Source organism: Phodopus roborovskii, unplaced genomic scaffold (genome assembly GCF_943737965.1).
Source record: "Phodopus roborovskii unplaced genomic scaffold, PHOROB, whole genome shotgun sequence".
Classification (NCBI taxonomy): Eukaryota; Metazoa; Chordata; class Mammalia; order Rodentia; family Cricetidae; genus Phodopus; species Phodopus roborovskii.
The window spans coordinates 1,157,664-1,171,859 of NW_026125489.1; the positions used below are offsets into that span (position 1 = coordinate 1,157,664).

The 14,196-nt window shown below is 55.1% G+C and overlaps 2 protein-coding genes across 2 annotated transcripts; both read left to right on the plus strand.

Annotated features, from left to right (window-relative positions):
- Positions 1-1,427: 1,427 nt before the first annotated feature.
- Nabp2 (nucleic acid binding protein 2) lies at positions 1,428-7,420 on the plus strand. Its single transcript, XM_051176060.1, has 7 exons — positions 1,428-1,575; positions 1,963-2,064; positions 2,495-2,633; positions 2,739-2,810; positions 2,987-3,068; positions 3,158-3,221; positions 6,953-7,420. The coding sequence occupies exons 2-7, from the start codon at positions 1,986-1,988 to the stop codon at positions 7,147-7,149; spliced, it is 633 nt and encodes a 210-aa protein (XP_051032017.1). The 5' UTR covers positions 1,428-1,575; positions 1,963-1,985; the 3' UTR covers positions 7,150-7,420.
- Positions 7,421-8,741: 1,321 nt separating this feature from the next.
- On the plus strand, positions 8,742-12,946 carry Slc39a5 (solute carrier family 39 member 5). The gene is made up of 10 exons (XM_051176062.1): positions 8,742-9,090; positions 9,437-9,620; positions 10,286-10,448; positions 10,584-10,753; positions 11,002-11,142; positions 11,504-11,597; positions 11,680-11,847; positions 11,993-12,073; positions 12,178-12,368; positions 12,687-12,946. The coding sequence occupies exons 1-10, from the start codon at positions 8,807-8,809 to the stop codon at positions 12,828-12,830; spliced, it is 1,620 nt and encodes a 539-aa protein (XP_051032019.1). The 5' UTR covers positions 8,742-8,806; the 3' UTR covers positions 12,831-12,946.
- The last annotated feature ends 1,250 nt before the right edge of the window (positions 12,947-14,196 follow it).

Sequence of the window (14,196 nt, forward strand, 5' to 3'; positions counted from 1 at the left end):
AAGGGAAGGATGGGGAAGAAGGTTCCGACCACTCCTGCTCGGCTCGGACTGACCCCCTTTTGCCACGCCCACTGCTGCTACGCGACGGGGCGGAAGTCCGTCACCAAGCCCCGCCCCTTTGTTTAACTCGGCGGCGGCCGGACCTCCGCTCCGGGCCGGAAGTTGTTAGGAGCGGACCCCCGGCGGGACTTAGCCCTGTGGGAGGGGGGACTCGGTGCTGCCCCCGGTGTATGGATGTGGGGCGAGCGTGCGTGCCCTGCGCCGCCCCGCCCCGCCCTGCAAAGCCACCTCGTGTGCGCTGCAGCTGATGCAACGCTGGGGCGCGACGGCCTCGGGGCAACGGGGTCTGCAGCAGCGTGACCTGCTGCTGTGCTCCCTGCCCAGAGCTGTGGGCAGCGTCCCGGAGCCTCGCGACGCACAGTCACGCGAAGGGACACAGCAGTTGGAAGGCTGCGGGGTGGCGAGGGAGGTAGGGAGGACGCAGAGCTTTGATCCACGGTGTTGTGAGGGTCGCCCGCCTCCCAGCCACACAGCAGCACACCCCTGCAGTCTCCACCGAGGCTGCCACGCCGCGATTGGGGGGACGCGAGGGGAGGGAAGTCATGGTGGACCCTTAAAGCGAGACGAGAAAGGAAGTTACAGGACCTCATGGGCTAACCTGGTGCCAAACAGTATTTTGTCATTCTATCTCTTTAAAAAGGAAATTCACTTTAGTACGCATGTAACTGGTTTGTTTATAAGGAATACGGAGCTAGTTGCCTTTGAGGACACTCCGGCGAGTACCAGAGGAAACTACAGGTTCTGGGTGTTTTCAGGTTAGAGCAGACTTTAAGATCTACTGAGAAAAGGAAATAGGAACCGGACGTGCCTTGTGTGAATCAAATGAGACTTGTTTTCTATGTCCCGGGTTCCATTTCTTCCAGAGGAGGCTGAGCCTGCCTAATGTCTTTCTGTAGCATAAATGCCACTTGGCCCAGATGGGTCGAACTGCTCAGTGTATTAAGGATGAAGGTCCGTGCGTGTAAGTTAATGCCATGTCCTAGGTATCGCTTTTTACCTAACTTTCCATTTTTTTTCATGTGTAAAACGGAATTTATATGTTTAAGAACGGCCGGGAAAAGAGGCGAAGACACGGGCTGGGATTCAGACGTGCCCGCTGCGTTCCAAAGCCCTTGGACCTTTTTCCATTGTGCCACTACTTAGGAAAAATAAAGTAAACCCCACAACCTTGCGAGCCTGAATCGCATTCTCTGAGCCGGAGGGAAGGTTGGTAGCTGAGGCGCCCCCTGGTGGTCGGTCATCTCTCCCGCGGAACTCGTCTTCGCCGAGGCTCCTTTAAATTCCTGAGACCGCCCCGTTCGCGGCGCGTGAAAAACGGCACCTGATTGGGCGGGCGGTGACTGGAGGCGGGGCTTCTCCAGGGCAGCTCTGTCCCTATTGGCTGGAGAAGGTCAGGGGACACTTCCGGGAATGTGTGCGCTCCCGCGTTCCACTCCGCAGCATCCGGCGGCAGCCAGCCCCCTGGCTCCCCCTGCGGGTGGCTTGGCGGTGTGCACAGTCCCGCCTGCTGGCTGGGTGGGTGGTGGGCTGTGGGTGGGGGAGGGGACGGGGCGAGTTCTGGGAGTGGGGATGAGGGTGCAGGAAGGCCCGCCAGCAGGATCCTCTTCCCTGGCGCTGCTCCGGGTCCCCTACGAGTCCCCTTTAGCCTCCCTGCCCCGGCGCGTGAGACTGAGAGCATCCTGACCGAGGGGCCTTGCAGCCCCTAAGCATCTTACCCAGAGATCTCTAAGTTCTGATCGTGAAGTACGAGGCCCCCAGGGAAGTTCGTTTCTAACCTCCTAGAAGGGTTAGAGAGGGGCCAAGGCTGCCGGATCCCCCGCCTGGTGTGCTGGGTAGGCCAAGCGGGAGCATGGGGGCAGAGGCTCCAAAGCTTGAGCCTTCATCTCCCGTTTCCACTTCCAGCGGGGTGCCACGGTTCGGGAAGCATGACGACCGAGACCTTCGTGAAGGATATCAAGCCCGGGCTCAAGAATCTGAACCTCATCTTCATTGTACTGGAGACAGGTGGCTATGCATGCGCAGTGGACTCGTGGGTGCAAAGGGGGAGGAGCATGGAGAGTGGGGGCACACGGGACCACCGCCTGCGTTCTTAACTTGCTGCCTGGACTGGGAGGAGGCTCCCCAAGGCCCTCCAATCCCTCTCAGACAGGCTGGCCGGTGGGTAGAGTGGATGGAACTCTAGATCGCCTAATGCCTCACTGGCCACGCGAGCCTTTTTCCACTCAGGGCTCTCTCCATGGTGCTGGACCCTCCATTACCCACCCCACCCCCGGCGCGCACACACCCACGCATAACCTCCTGCGCCCAAGGAGGGATATGAGCTTTGTTCAGCTTCTACCATTTAGCCTCACTCAGCCAATACCCAGCCTTTCACCACCCACCCCGCTTGTATGACTTTAACTCCATCTCTGTGTATTTATTTCTTCCCTTGAAGGCCGAGTGACTAAGACAAAGGACGGGCACGAGGTTCGGACCTGTAAAGTAGCAGACAAAACAGGCAGCATCAATATCTCAGTGTGGGACGATGTGGGCAACCTGATCCAGCCTGGGGACATCATCCGACTCACCAAAGGGTAATAAGTCAGGGCTCCTAGCAGCAGCCGCCGAAGGGTGTGGTTACACGTCCCGACAGCTTTTCCTGAAGACTGAATCCTGCTTGCCCTCACTCCACCCCACAGGTACGCTTCAGTGTTCAAAGGTTGTCTGACACTATACACTGGCCGTGGGGGCGATCTGCAGAAGATTGGAGAGTAAGTTCTGTCTTGGGAATCTGGAAAATAAGCCCCACCCCCCCTCCCAACGGTGGGAAAGTTAGGGTATACCAGAAGGCAACACAAGCGAGCCTGTGCGTCCCACACCCCATGGCTGCATCTGTCTGTGGCCCAAAAGGTGGGTCCAACCAAGGCTCTGGCTTCTCTCTTTGCAGATTCTGCATGGTTTATTCTGAAGTTCCTAATTTCAGCGAGCCCAACCCCGAGTATAACACTCAACAGGCGCCCAACAAATCGGTGAGTCCCTGGGTCTGGGGCAAATGGGCAGAGGTGGTCAATGCAGCATGGTGTTGAGGAGGGTCTGAGTGTGTAATCTGTGCCCTCAGGTGCCAAGTGACAGCTGCCCTGCTGCCCCCCAAGCCACCGCAGGACCTCCTGCCGCCTCTCCAGGTAAAGTGGCCCCTTTAAATCTCTATCCTCCCCAGCCGGGAGAGCTGTCTTTCCCAAGTGTCTGTTCTCTACCCAGTTCTCCCTGTGCCTTCGTTTGTATACCTTCTGCAAGTCTCAGCAGAGGAAAGATGTGCGAGCCTAGGGTCCCCTTTCCTTATCACCAGCTCAAAAAACAAAAGGAGACTTCCTCCCTCGCGGTGGCGAATGACCGTTACAAGCAAACAGATGTAGCTTAGATGTAGCATATTTACAATATTCTTGTAAGTTCTTTGTAATAAGTCCATATGGACACACTCATATATGTAAATACATGCAGTCATAAATCACTGAGTAATGGGAATATATTCTGAGAATTGGGTATACACACACACACACACACCTCGACGGTGTAGTCTATTTCATCCCTAAGCTATGTAGCATAACCTGGTTTCCTTTTTAATTTCTTTCTTGTCTTTTTCCTTCCTTTTTCTTTCTTTTAATAGAGGGTCTCAGTATGTAGTGTAGGCTGGCCTCAAACTCACAGGGATTTCCCCCTGCTTAGACCTCAGTAGTTCTGGGATTAAAGGCATGTGCTACAATTTTAAAAATCATTATTTTCATTGTTTTCATGACCATAATCCCCGTACTGGGGAGAAGCTAAGGCAGAAGAATTGTCACAGTCCCTCTCTAGTCTAGGGCTACAGTGAGACCTGTCCCAAACAAACGAGAACATCGCCACATTTTTATTTCCCTTTTCAAGTAGAAGAACTATACTCAGACTAAGAGGTGTAGTGCCACACATCCCAGCACTGGGGAGGCAGAGGCGGGTGGGTCCCTCGGATCGAGGTCAGCCTGCTCTACAGAGGGAGTCATCTGGCTCTTTCCCGTTGCTGAGACCAATAGTCACGCGTCCTCAGTCACAGAGACAAAGAATTAGTGTTTCATGCTTGCGCTTAGCTCTGTTTAGATTCTCAGAATGGGCCACCCAAAGCCCAGCAGAGCAATGCAACCTTTAATTCCATCTCTTGGGAGTCACTGACAGGAAGATCTCTGAGAGTTCGAGGCCAGCCTGGTCTACAGAGTGAGTTCCAGGACAGACAGGACAGAGAAACCCTGTCTTTAAAAAAAAAAAAAAAAAAAGTTGAAGGAGAAAATAAAATAGAATATTAGTTTTGCAGGACTCTTTTTGTTTTTTGTTTGTTTGTTTGTTTGTTTGTTTTAGACAGTTTCAACTAAATAAGGCTGGCCTCAAACTTCCTATGTAGCCAAACCTGATCTGGAATCTCTGCTTTTCCTACCTCCACCTTTCAAGTGCTGGACTGATGGTGTGCTACCATCATGTCTAGCCATAAAAATATTTCTAATAAGGTACGGCCATGAGCCAGGCATGGTTGCTGTCTAGAATGTGAGCAGCAGAGGCAAGGATTGTCACTACAAGCTCCGGGGGCAGTGTGAGCTCCCCAGAACGAGTTCCAGGGCAGCCTGGTCTCGATAGTGAGACCCCCACCTTAAAAAAAACAAACCAAAGAAAAGGTACAGCTAAGACCAAATGCTCCTAAAATCCATTTGCCAAGCATTTATTCACTTTGTCGTCTGCTACTAGAAATGAGAGGTGTCTTTCTTGTCTGATTTTTGTTTGTTTGCTTTGTGGACTCATGTAGCCCAGGCTGACCTCCATCTGTTGGATGAGACTCAGAACTCCTAGTCTGCCTGCCTCAGCTCTTCGGGTGTGTGCCACCACGCCCCAGGGCTGGATGAGCATTTTCCTTCTGTTGTCATAAGCTATCCCGACAGTAAGCAGTGAAGGCTGGCAGGGTTTATCAAGTGCAGGGTCCCAGGTTACATGTAGTCCGTCACTGCAGCGAACAGAGCTAGCGACAGCTGGTCACATTATGTGCGTGCGTGGTGAGACGCTTGCTTGATTGGACTCAGCTCAGCTTCTCAATTTTAGAAGGGTTCCACCCACAGTGGGCTGGGTCTCCCTACATAATTAAACCACAACCTTCCATAGACACGCCCACAGGCCAGCCAACACCTTGCCTCTTTCCCAGGCGAGGCAAGCACTCGAGTATGATCTACACCCCCAGCCCCGTTACAAAAGTTTAATTTAAAAATACATTTTAATGTGTGTGTCTTGCTTATACGCACGTCTGTGCACCATGTGCTTCCCTGGAACCCACAAAGGCCAGAAGAGGGCAATGGATCCATGAAACTGGCATTACAGATGGTTGAGCCACGTGGGTGTTGGGAACTGAACCTGAATCTTCTGCAAGAGCAGCCAGTGCTCCTCACTGCTGAACCATCTCCCTGACCTCCTAAAGTTTGTTGTTTTTAATGTACAGCATAAAATCTTAACATTGTTCTGTATCTGTGAACCTTTCAGTTTGGGCCACAGATATCGTAGTCCAGTAGAAAAGAGAGTTGAGTAGGGACATGGTTTAAGAACCAGAATTGGCCAGGTGTTGGAGATGCATGTCTTTAATCCCAGTACTCAGGAGACAGAGGCAGGTGGATCTCTATGAGTTCAAAGCCAGCCTGGTCTACCGAGCGAGCACCAGGGCAGCCAGCCAGGGCTACACAGAGAAACTCTGTCCCTGGTTCAAAAAAAAGCAAAACCAAGAAACAGGAATCTATAGTTTCTATGTCATTTAGGGTTCATAGAGGCAGTCTCTGCTTCATTTACCTACTAGATGTCAAGGAGTTAAATAAAGCACACTGTCTGCCTTTTGGGGCTTGTACCTCTGTGGGAGTAACGATTACAATATTCTGCGATAGGGGTAGGGACTGTGGTAGTTTAGAGTTACAGCCTCTCACATTCGTGGCTCCGTAAAATGTGTGGGTGTGGGGATCAGCAGGGCAGTTCAGGAGGCGCTGGTCTGCGACATTAAGTCTGACAACCAGAGTTCAGCCTCCAGAGCATCCACATGGGAGGAGAAGACAAACAACTCCCAAAGGTAGCACACACACACACACACACACACACACACACACACACACACACACACACACACACACGAGTGCCTGTGGTGAGTAGCTTGGCGGTAGAGGGATTCGGTCGGTTCTCAGACTCACCCTGTATTGTATCACCCTGCTGGTTGTCTAACCCTAGACCTCCCACATGATAGACCCAGCCCCACCTTTTCATTCGAACAGAAAATTCCGTCCCTTCTTCCCATGCTTCTCCAGCTTTACAGTCAGCCTTGGGCCTTAGGACATTCTTCCAGAAGACCTTTGAGTTGTGAACCAAACAGCTCATTCTAGGTGTGATCTCCAATGACGCGGAGACACATAAGAGAAGTATATCACGTCAGGCTCATGGGGCAGCCTCCAAAATTATCAAGGGGTCCCACTCGTACTTGTAGCGCTTTTTGCATCCTATTCAGGACTATCTGCCTAGGGGATGCTGCCACCCAAACTGGGCTGGCTCTTCCCACAAAATTAAGTCAATTACAATCCCCCGTATACACGCCCGTAGACTCTTAACCCGAGACGCTAGGTTGTGTCAAGTTGACAGTTAAATTGTCAAGGCTCCTCTGCCAGGATGGTCATGAACTTACCTGCAGAACTGTGAGCCCCAGAACACTTTTATTTTTATATATATAAACAATAAGTAAATAAATAATTATCAAGGCTAGGGCACAGCTCCCTGTCCGCATCCATGCCATTGTGCATGGTGACGACTCACCCACTCACAGGGCCTTCAGGGTGGACCCTCACCTTAACTAACTCTGTGTTTCTTTTCCTACAACCAGCTTCCGAGAGCCAAAACGGGACCGGACCAAGCCCCCAATCGGGCCCCAGTGGTGGCCCCCACCCCTCTCACCCTGCCTCACATGCCCCCAGCACCCGAGTCACTCGGAGCCAACCGAACCACACACCTTCTGGGCCCCCTGGCCCCTCCAGCAACCCTGTCAGCAACGGCAAAGAAACCCGCAGGAGCAAGAGATAGCAGGAGAGCAGACCTCTCCCTCCCAGCACAGCCACGCCCCAGGTCCCTGCCAGACAACACTGTCTCCTGCTGGGCTTCTGACCTTGAGATTGGAGGGTGGTATAGCTCGCCTTTTAGCCACTAAGTTTCCCCGGAGGGGTGGTAAGCAGTGGCCTTACCCACCTCAAGCTCCTGCCCTCCTTGTCCTGCTGACATGGCCTGTCCCCTGGGATCCAGGGCCCTTTGCCTGCCCTCCTCCCTCTGGAAAAGACAGTCTGGTGTGTGTGTGTGTGTGTGTGTGTGTGTGTGTGTGTGTGTGATACGAGGGTCTAACTGAAACCCCTCCTTCCTAATAAATGTGCCCACTCTCTTCTGGACTCCTTTGTTTTTCGTAGCAATGGAGGTTAGCAGGTGTGTACTTAGGGAGTGTAGTGCCTAGGCGCGGAGGCCTTGAGCAATGCAAGCCTGCCCCTTTAAGGTAGTGCCCCTCCCCTGCTGTCGTGTGTCCCCCTCCCCCCCCCAGGTGACCCTTGTCCAGCCTTGCCTGCCACAAGAAGGCTGGGTGCCCCTTCCTTTGGGTGTCCTTCTGTCTCCGGCCCTGCTGTCAGGTAACGCCAACCCCAAACCCCTGGACCAGTCACCCTGATCAGACTTTGATCCCTGACCTTAAGCCAGGCCAGGTGTCAGAGGGGAACCCTGTTCCGGCTCCTTTTCCTCAACTGGGCTTCCCCGCTGTTGTTCATTGATTCCAGAGCCGGGCATGCTGACAGTGACTGCTTGCTGGAGTGGGTCATTGCCCTCTTCTGCATCCCAGGGTGGGGGACTGCTAAGGACAGTTTCTTCCCTGAATGTGTCTGGGATTGTTGCTACTTATCTGCCTCTTCCCCTCCAGTTTAGGGAGTGTGGGGATGGGGTGGGAAACAGATGAAGCTCAGTCCCCGATGTAAGGTACCTGGGGAGGGGAGGGGATATTCAGAAGGTTCTGTCGATACTGAATGGGTTATACAATATTTAAGAGGAAAAAGTTGAGCACAGGTTCTTAACCATGTGGCTTCCCTGGGGCAGAGGGTGGCCCCTCCCCAGTCAGGTCCTAACAGAGACTGACTTTTGACCCCCCCATCCCAGAGACCAGTGAACCATTAACTCCTATATGAACCTTCCCACACTTGCTCCACCCCTGACTCCGCCCCAGAGCAGCTGGGAAGGGGGAACCTATCCATTTCAGTCCTGTATGGGAAGTCGATTCCATTGCATTGAAGGCTGGACTCCTGACTCAGGAATCTCTTAAGGGCCACAGTGAAGCCTTCCAGGGACCTTCGGTGACAGCTCTCACATTGCCAGTAGGGGTGAGGCCCTGCACATTGGGAGGGAATAAAGAGCTGGAGCAAAGTGAGAGGGGGGGTCTAAGGGATGTTAGTTGACTCCGGACCAGATGTCAGGAGAACTCTGGGTCAGGAAGCTGCTGCAGAGGCAGAGGGGAGGGACAGAGGAAGCCTGAGCCAGTCTCAGATCAAGCTACTTCAAGCGCATATGAACATTGTCCCCAGCCCAGAGCTGAAGGGCAGAGCCCTTGACCTGACCCTGATACCCCCACTCCTCCTCGTTCTAGGACACGAGCCTCAGGATGTTCCAAGGGAAATAGAAGTCAGAATCAGAGGCTCTACCCCACACCCCAGTGATGGGCCCCCCAGTGCACTGTCTGTTGGCTGGCCTGTGCATGGGGGTGGTCTTAGGCTGGGTAGGAGGCTCAGTCCCCAGCCTGGGCCCAGCTGAACAGGAGCAGAACCACTACCTGGCCCAGCTGTTTGGCCTGTATGGAGAGAACGGGACACTGACTGCAGGAGGGCTGGCCCGGCTTCTCCACAGCTTAGGGCTGGGCCGAGTTCAGGGCCTTCGCCTGGGACACCATGAGTCTCCAACGGGGCGGGCTGCAGCCCCCAGTGACCACAATTTCACAGACAGGTATTCATCTCCGACCCCCAAAAGTCACACGCCCCCACTCAATGCGGCCACGCTGGCTTCCTGAAATGAGGCCCTGGGATGAGAAGTCCTCTCTCCGCGGCCTTTTCCCGCTCCAGATCCCTGGGTCCTCAAAGCCCTTCATTCCCACGTTTCCAGGCTGACTTGGCTCTGGCTCTCCATGTGGAGGCCTTCCGGCTGCCCCCACCCAGACTCACAGCTACCCACCCTAGGCTCTCCAAACAGCTCTCAGACACTCCTGGGACTGATGGACGGAGGCTGTCCTCCTCCACGAGACTCGGGCCAGGTGACTGGGAACTTGAGTGTGACTCTAATCCTTCTGACCTAGGCTCCAGGAACCGGAGCTGAGTGTGAATGTCTGGGCAGGAATGCCTCTGGGTCCTTCAGGCTGGGGTGACTTGCAGGAGCCAGAGACCCATGACCTGCCCCATGAGCCGGGGCCCTCCGGTCTAGACCTCTTTCACAGGCTTCTGCTGCTGGACCATTCGTTGGCTGACCATCTGAATGAAGACGTAAGTCTGGTGGTCCTCGGCACTAGGTGGCCTGAAGTATTTGGAGTCTAACTGAATAGGGATGTTCTAATAGTGAAAGGTATATCCCTTGACTTTAGTGCAGGCTGACCAAATTTAGCAAACACACAGTCCAGAGAAGCATCTTAGGGTAGGATGGTTATGTGGAGAGTTGTCCTGGAGACGATGGCTATGTCTGTCTAGAAACAGTCATTTTTTTCCTTGTTTCACACCCACAGGAAGGCCCACAAAGCTGTCAGGCTCTGACATCAGTTGACATGCCCAATCAAAAGGAGCATTCCGGCCTAGGCTGGATCAAACATGACAGTCGAGTGTTGACAAAAGACAGACAGCATGTCAGGCTCCTTTCCCTTCTAGAACTCTGGTACAGAGGGTTCTAGTCTAGCTGCCAAAACAGCTCCATTACTACAACAAAGAAATGACCAGGGCATGAGATAGAAATGACAGCAATACTCACTAGAAAACTGAGAAATGTATGCTGAATACTTACTTTGGACTGAATGCTCACCGGTGATTAACACACATTAAGTCCCCTTATCCCCAGCTCTAATGCACATGCCAGGGTGAGCCAAGGGGACCCTGAGAGAGTCGAGATCTAGGCTGTAGTTCCCTGTGACTCCCTAATACACCATCCTCTCCTCAATCAGTGTCTGAATGGCTCCCAGCTGCTGGTCAATTTTGGCCTGAACCCTGTTGCTCCTCTGACCCCTCGTCAATTTGCTCTGCTATGTCCAGCCCTGCTGTATCAGATTGACAGCCGTGTTTGCATCAAAACCCCAGCTCCAGCACCTCCAGGAGACATACTGCCTGGTCAGTGAATGAGAAGGGTGGGCAGCACCCTGCATCCTGGCAGCAAGGGGCTCCCTGCTAAGGAAGGGGGGGGGGCTCCACTCAGCAGAGTGCCTCTGGGCCTAACTAACATTAGCCCCAATTTCTCCTTCCCAGCCCTGCTTCATAGTGCCCTGGCAGTCCTGTTGCTCAGCCTCCCTGCTCCCCTCTCCCTGCTGCTGCTGAGGTTCCTGGGACGCGGTCTGTTGCGGCCGGTGCTAGGATTCCTGGGGGCCCTGGCCGTGGGCACCCTTTGTGGGGATGCATTGTTACACCTGTTACCACATGTACGTGAGACAGCACCTTCATACCCTGACCCAGTGGCGGCTAGCCTCCATGGATCCATGTGTTCCTAGCCACAGGACCCCTCGGCCCTTTCCATCAGTGCCCACATCCTAACCCCTCACCCCTGGCCTCAGCCACGGCTACCTTCCACTGGGTGTGTGACTTCAAGTTTGCTATCCTTTCACTGGGAGAAGGGGATGCTACTGGGTATAGGGGTTTCCAGGGTGTGCTCTGATCTACTTCCTGACAGGCACGAGGGGGGCGACACACAGGACCTAGTGAGCAACCAGAAGAGGACCTGGGTCCGGGACTCTCAGCGCTTGGCGGCCTCTTCCTGCTCTTCGTGCTAGAGAACACGCTAGGACTTGTGCGGCACAGAAGGCTCAGGCCAGTGAGTGGCACCCTTTTCTTCTGCCAAACCCAGAGTCCCAGCCAGGCAAGGAGGCAAGGGGCGCTGTGTGTTTCTGGACCTTGGCAGCTTGGCCGATTGTCCAGGACTTGTGCACTACTGAATGAGCACGGACCTCTTAGCATAGACACAGGACTTCTGGCCAAACGGCTTCTTTTCTGCAGTTCATATCAGCATTAAACAGAGGGGAAAATGCCAACCTTGGAAAGGGCGGAGGTCAAAAAACATTCTCCAGGTGCTAGAAGTGGGTGCAGGTGTTCATTTTCCCAGCTGCTGGCCTGGCCTCCCCTTAGCCCCCGGCCCTGCTGCCTCCTCCACCAGGAGGGATGCCCTCCCATTTCAGAGATGCTGCAGGAACCAAAGGGCTCCTGAAGAACCAAACCCTGACCCAGAGGACGGCAGTGGGATGGTCCTTCGACCCCTACAGGCAACTTCAGGTGAGTAGGAAAGGAGTACCCTGCGAAAGAGCCTGTAGTTCCCTCTTTCAGTTACCGACCCTTCTACTGTCCTTCTTACCAGAGCCAGAGGTTCAGGGCCAGAGGGAGGACAGCCAGCCCCCACCGGCTCCAGCCGCTCCTCGGCACCAAGGTCACAGCCACCAGCACCAGGGTGGCAGCAGTACCAGTATCGCCTGGATGGTTCTCCTGGGAGACAGCCTGCACAACTTCACTGATGGGCTGGCCCTAGGTTTGAGCCTACCCAGGGGAGCAGAGGAGGGGGCAGGGCTCTGAGCCAGTAGGGACAGGAGAAGCTGCCAGGGAGGTGGGGGAGGCAAGGGAAAGCCCGCGCGAGCGTGCAGAGAGCAACTCCTGACTTTCTTCATTGATTCCAGGTGCCGCCTTCTCTGACGGCTTCTCCAGCGGCCTCAGCACCACCCTGGCTGTCTTCTGCCACGAGCTGCCCCACGAACTGGGTAGGAATGGCAAACACGGGGTAGGTGGGCTCCAGAAAGGAGACCTCTGAGGGCAAAGCGAGGGGCGGCTCTGACTCACCCTCTGTCCTTTGTCCCCCCAACAGGTGACTTCGCAATGCTGCTTCAGGCAGGGCTGTCCTTCCGGAGGCTGCTGCTGCTAAGCCTGGTTTCTGGAGCCCTGGGACTGGGCGGCGCAGCCCTCGGGGTGGTGCTCAGCTTGGGCCCCGCTCCCCTCACTCCCTGGGTGTTTGGGGTCACGGCTGGGGTCTTCCTCTATGTGGCCCTTGTGGATATGGTAAGGAGCGTGGGAATGGCCGGGGGGGTGGTGTTGAGGAGAGGGAAGTGCCAGTCCGTCCAGCTCCACCTCTAGGTCTGGAGAGTACTGACCCATGGCCCCACCAGAAAAAAGTATCCAAAGGCAGGGGGCAGAGGATGGGGCAGGCTGGGAGGCGTACACCTTCAACGCCATCACTCAGGAGGCAGCGGAGTTCGAGGTCAACCTGGTCCACACAGTGTTGCAGGCCAGCAGGGCTAGACAGTGAGCTCTTGGCTCAGAAGTAGACAAGCGAGTGGTAGGTAAGAGCAGCGTCCTGACAGCTTCCTTTCCTTCCAGCTAGCAGTCCTGCTCCGCCCTCCTGAGCCCCTGCCTGTGTTCCATGTGCTCCTGCAGGGGCTGGGGCTGCTGCTGGGGGGCAGCCTCATGCTTACGATAGCCCTGCTCGAGGAGCAGCTACTGCCCGTGGTTCCTGATGGCTGACGGGGGCCAGTGGCAAAGGATCCAGGCTGCCCTTCCTCCCCCCAACCAGAGGAACGGAGGCGGGACACCGGGCCAGTAGGAGCAACAGGACTTTAATAAACAGAACCCGTCCCAAAGCCATGACTACGACAGTTATACTCGCACCAAAACAGCATAGAAAACCAGGGTGTGGTGGGAGGGACTCGAAGCAGGTGGGGGGGACAAGCGTGGGGGCCAGGAGGACGTGGGGTGCATCAGTCTTCGGGGGTAGATAGCATTGTGCTTTAGCCCAGGTAAGAGGGGGAGGGGCAGGGCAAATGCACCAAGGTCCCCCCTTTTTTCTGCTGCCCTCAGCACCCTGGGGATGCAGGTACCTGGGCTTTATTGCTGCCCGCCAGCATTAAACACCCCTGACCCCCAACACTAGCACCACAGGTGGATCGAGGGTAGGGAGCAGGGCCACAGTGGGAAAATTGCTTAGAGAAAGATTCAACTAGAATCCAGTGAGTTGTGCTCAGTTCGCTTTACTTCCTACAACCGAGTACATGGGTCACAGGGTGGAGGGTGCAAGAGGACATGGGGCGTGCCCCTCCGTGCCCCCCAACACACCTGCACACAGGATGGTGGTGTCTGCAGCATCACAGGTCATGCAGGGCATGGGGAAGGGGGGCTCACACACATAGATGCCCACAGTGGGTACCAGACAGAGAACACCCCTGAATATACACAGCTGTACATGGGAACCCCAGGTCCCCACCCAACCCTCTCCCCTGTCTTGCTGTTCCCCAGCAGGAGAACTGTATTGCTTTGAGAGAGCCACCCTGGGGCTGCTCTGCCAGGCACCCGCCCCTCCCACCACCCCGATTTTGGCACATCTGCAAGACACACGGCAGCGAGAGTAGGCACCCTCCCTCCCAGGCTTCTGCGGCTTGGAGTTGGGGAAGGGGGTAGGAGATCCCATCTTCCATCATTCCCCTAACCCTTCCCAAACTCCTGCCAGACCCACTCCAGCCAAACCCACCCACCCCCGAAACACACCCACACGCACACCCACACGCGCCCACACACCCACACACACAAAGCTGAGCTATCCAGGAATACGAGTGAACAAGATTGTCCAGGGTAGGAGCAGAGGCGGTAGGAAGGGCTGGAAGCAGAGACCCCACCCTGGCATGGGTTAAGACTGGCACAACAGCTACTTTAGTGCAACTGGAGGGGCGCCCAGAGTGAGGGTGGGGACAGGAGGGCCCAGGGAGAGGAGCGAGCGAGGGCCAAGGGCGGGTCCTCGTCACCCGCCATCCTCTGCCCTCCCAAATGCAGTGACAGTGCCCCCCTCACACCTACGTGGGCAACAGCAGCCTCGGAGTCAGTACCTTCAAGTAATTCA